The following is a 4,244-nucleotide window of genomic DNA, read 5'->3' on the forward strand; positions in this document are numbered from 1 at the left end:
GTATTTAACATATTCAATCTTTGTCAATGAAATTTTAAGGTATGTCCTAGTCCCCTGCCTTTTTATTTATGTTTACTTTGATGGGGTTATCTTCATAAGACTTCTACAAATGGATACCTTGTTTGAAGCAAGAAATCAAGTTGTCTGTGGAAAACTTTTAAACTAATCACGTATATGTCAGGATTCAGTGTCGAATTACGAAACTTCTAGTCTTGACACCTCTCAAAATAAATAAATTCAATAAATATTACTTTAATTAATCAAACAATTTATATTTTCAGTATTTTTACAGACTTTTAAACAACCATAATATAAGGATTATTACAGAATTTTGAAAAGCAAATACATAGTAAAAATAACATAGTAAAAAATTTGAATTGATATCAAGCTATGGTAATAAATAAGTCTCTGACTTTGTAACATTATTTACTCAGGGTATAATAATCTACTATTTTACAGCAGTTCAAAGTCTCTCATTCATTGTTTAACAATGAAATCACCTCCAGCAAATCATAAGACCAAAGATAAGCCCTGAAAAACCAACTTCTGTTGGAGGATACAGTATTAAAGTATATCTCTCTGGTTGGAGACTGTTCAAAATTAGTACCTTACTGAAAACAGCTCAGAGAATTTTTAAGGTAAACATTTCTTACATTTTTAAATGGTGGAATGGAGGTTTGCAAAAGACAATAACAGACTTCCCCCACCCCTCTAAGTTTGTTTAACATTAGGCCTAGGCCCTCTGCAACTGGAAATAAAGATACTGTTGTATTTTAACGATGAAACCATATGAAACTACTAACCAGGAATAGTTTGTTTGTTAAATAAATACTAAATTAATAAAATTATTATTAAACTTTGATTTATCATGAATCTGTTCAGCTCGTTTGATAGGAAGGATAGCTTTCACTTTTTATGTTTCTATACTTTAATGTTCATGACCTGGTGAAATTAATTAAGCATTTTATAATCGATTACACTTGTCCTCTAATCAAAAGGCCGTAGCTCTGACCCTGGACCCCGCTACAAAGCTGTCCTGGGCACCGCAGCCACTCTCGGCAGCCCTGGTATTGGGTGTGGGCTGGTGGGTGAATTGGCAAAAACGAGGTCATAAAAAAACTTTACTTGGATTGATATCAAGCTATGGTAATAAAAAAAAAATCTCTGGCTTAGTAACATTAATTACTAGAGTATAATAATCTACTAAGCACTTTTAACAGCGGTTCAAAGTCTGTCTGCCCATCCATATTTTTGTGAGATTTGTTTTGCTCTGGCTAACACCTACCACATCATTATCATATCTAAAATCATTATTTGTGCCTTCACTACCTGGTATCTATACAAGCTTTTTTGTACAAAAAAACTTTATTACTATATTATTATTTACCTAGTCCAATTGATAATACTGTAATTATTAACAATTATTTTTGAATTCACAGGAATATATTTCAAGATGGATACCAGTAAGTTGAATCAGTTCTTAAAAATGTTGATGAGAAGTATTAGAGTGTACCATCTGCTTTAGAGGCTTCAAAATCCTAAATCCCTCAACTGCCTTTATAGTTTCTGTTTGGCATGACAGCAAGATTGGGTTAAAGAAAAGTGTAAGCTGACTTGCCCAACTTGATCAAAATTATACCCCATTCCAAAGAGAGGGCAATTTGGAAGCTTCCACCAAATACCTTTCTAAATAACTTAGAAACTATCAAACAATTTTCAGAGCGAGAAAAAAAAAAAACAGATGAATTGTAGAGTGTGAAAATGAAAGGACAGAATAAGTATGAGGCATCTCTATTTTTTCTTAATATAGATAACCCTGATGGTGCTTTCAGACAGGTGTTGTCAGTTATTTCAGAATGGTATGACCAGCTTGGCTACATCAATATGCTGAAAGTTTTGTACAGAGATCTCTTGAAAAACAGTTATGAGTTGAATAAGGCTTCCAAGGTGATGGACCTCATGAATTTGTTGATTGCTTCTGGGGATCTACACTCAACAAATTTAAAGCTTCTCTATGATACCATAAACATAACAAAGCAGTATGGCTTGGAAATAATTATCAAAAAAATACTGCCAGAATTTCAAAGTGTTAAAGATGTAGAAATCTCAAAATTTACGCATCACAGACAGAAAGTTATGAAGCTTGGGATGGCACTGATTGATGAAGATTTAAAAAAGATCAGTGGATTTTATAATGAACCAGTAAAGGAATATGCAGACACATGGAGTTTGGTTGTGGATTTGGAGCACAACATGATAATCTGTGAAGGAAAATTGGACGCCTTCATTAAAAATCTAAATACCCTTAAACTCCAAAATGCTGTTAAAGCTTTAACTGAAGGTATTCAATGTAATTGCCATTTTATATAAATTTAATATTGTTAATACCAGCAAGGATCGAATGTCCTAAAGTAAAAAAAGGAATCAACAAAGCAATGCTTCTTAAATCTCTCAATCAGTTAAAAAAACTTAAGTTTGTTAGCAAATCTGATTAGGAATTAATGAAACTTTAATAAGTGTTCCTTATGGGACTTTGCCCTCCCCCTGTATTTGGAGCAATAATGATAAAAATATTATACTATTAAATTCATCATCAAAGGTATGGACAGTAAATTAGGATATTCATTCACTATGAATCTTCTATTCATCGCAGTGTCTATGCTGGTGTAATAATCCGATGGATTGACTGATATTTTTGAATTCATTGATGATCTGATACTCCAGTCCCAAATGGAGACACCATTTTGCCTAACTTTTAAATATGTCATTTTATATTCAGTAAACTTTTTATTTACAGACATCCCAAATGCAACTTCAAACTATGGACATGGTGAAGGTAATGATACATGTGTTCATGTAAAGTATGGTTGTCATGATTATAATAATAATAATAGTTATTCTCCAAGTTCATGTAAGAAAGAACCACATTAACAAATTAAAATTTAACAAAAAGGAAAGCATGGTAAAACACAGTACAAAATAGCTAGGATGTGAAACAGCTGCAGATCTACAAAAAGATTCCAGGTTACATAATATCTGGGTTACAACAGGTCTGCCACCTACAGTACATGAAAATGATACTACAACTCTACTGCTTCATCATTCATTTCCATGGAGTTATATATTTTTACACCCCCACCCCCCCACCAATGATGTGACAACTCTCAATCTGAGTGGATAATTCTGATTTTCATTCAACAGTAGAGTTGATGGCTGACCACATTAAGTAGATTGTATGCTGGATTGTCTAATAATTAATATGATTTATTTTATCTTTATTTTTTAAAGAAATTTCTGTAAAATTAAAGTGCAGAAGAGAATCTGAAGGTCAATCAATGACACAAGCTCTTAGATCTTTAATCAAACTTTATGAACATAGACATACTCTGAGTGTGACGGAAATGAAAGAATTTACAGACATATATGAGAAACTTACCAAATTTTATGAAGATTGTGGGTTAAATCTGAAGAAGATGGAAGGAGGATCAATAGTATTTTATCTATCAGTAATTGATCCTAATGCTTTGATGCACCTATGGGAAATACATTCTAGCGGAAAGCTCATAAAAGGTTTGGCACACATATTAGTCCCAAAGGAACATCAGGAAGAGTTCTTAAATGAATGGATGACATACATCGATGAAAATGAATACAAAATTATACTGAGTAGGCTGAAGGAAAAAGGTGAGAAAATATGGAAATGAATTTATGGCAATTGGATAAAATGTTTAAAATATGTTTATATTAGAATGAAAGGCTTCTTGCTAAAGTATATTAGTTCAAAGAAAAGGTTATGATTACTATGCAAGCTCGCCCACTTATGCTGTCATCGGGAAATTTCCCTGTCCCAGCGGCAAATCCTGGCGCCACCACTGTCATCTAGCGCCCACATACATTTTCTGTTTGCTTAAAATCTAACATTTGCAACAGAAACCTTCTCAATGAAACACTTAGATAGTATTTCTTAGGTCAACAAGATCGTTGGACCACCATGTCATTCTAGAGCATTTTCTCATACAATTGTCTGACAATAATCAAACCATATCTTGCAACATTGGGTGGGTTAGGGTATACGACTATATACTACCATAGGCGAAACGATAACAATGGAAAGGGTTAGAAATAATACCTTAAGGCGAAAATACTGCTGCTAAGGGGAAATTTTAACGACGATAAGGAGAAATATAGACAAAGTATACACATCTTACAGAGATCTCTTGAAAAACAGTTATGAGGTCCATCAC

At 33.0% G+C, this 4,244-nt stretch overlaps 2 protein-coding genes across 2 annotated transcripts in view; both read left to right on the forward strand.

The window, feature by feature from the left end:
* The first annotated feature begins 23 nt into the window (after nt 1–23).
* On the forward strand, nt 24–3,325 carry LOC117119262. The gene is made up of 5 exons (XM_033264063.1): nt 24–638; nt 1,440–1,463; nt 1,811–2,341; nt 2,798–2,861; nt 3,289–3,325. Exons 2-5 carry the CDS (start codon nt 1,454–1,456, stop codon nt 3,323–3,325), a joined length of 642 nt encoding a protein of 213 aa, XP_033119954.1. The 5' UTR covers nt 24–638; nt 1,440–1,453.
* The window catches only part of LOC117119267, a 3,707-nt gene continuing 2,783 nt past the window's right edge, over nt 3,321–4,244 (forward strand). Inside the window, exon 1 of the mRNA XM_033264069.1 lies at nt 3,321–3,684. Within this exon, the coding sequence (XP_033119960.1) occupies nt 3,336–3,684 (349 nt within the window). The 5' untranslated portion in view covers nt 3,321–3,335. The remainder of the gene's footprint in view (nt 3,685–4,244) is intronic.

This window comes from Anneissia japonica, unplaced genomic scaffold (genome assembly GCF_011630105.1).
Source record: "Anneissia japonica isolate Jap-2015-1 unplaced genomic scaffold, ASM1163010v1 scaffold288034_len148288_cov120, whole genome shotgun sequence".
Taxonomy (NCBI): domain Eukaryota; kingdom Metazoa; phylum Echinodermata; class Crinoidea; order Comatulida; family Comatulidae; genus Anneissia; species Anneissia japonica.

Excerpts from the sequence above, each read along its gene's own strand:
- LOC117119262 (XM_033264063.1), top strand. Across the intron at positions 2,342-2,797 it reads TGTTAAAGCTTTAACTGAAG|ACATCCCAAATGCAACTTCA; the intron begins GTATTCAATGTA and ends TTTTATTTACAG. Across the intron at positions 2,862-3,288 it reads GATACATGTGTTCATGTAAA|AAATTTCTGTAAAATTAAAG; the intron begins GTATGGTTGTCA and ends TATTTTTTAAAG.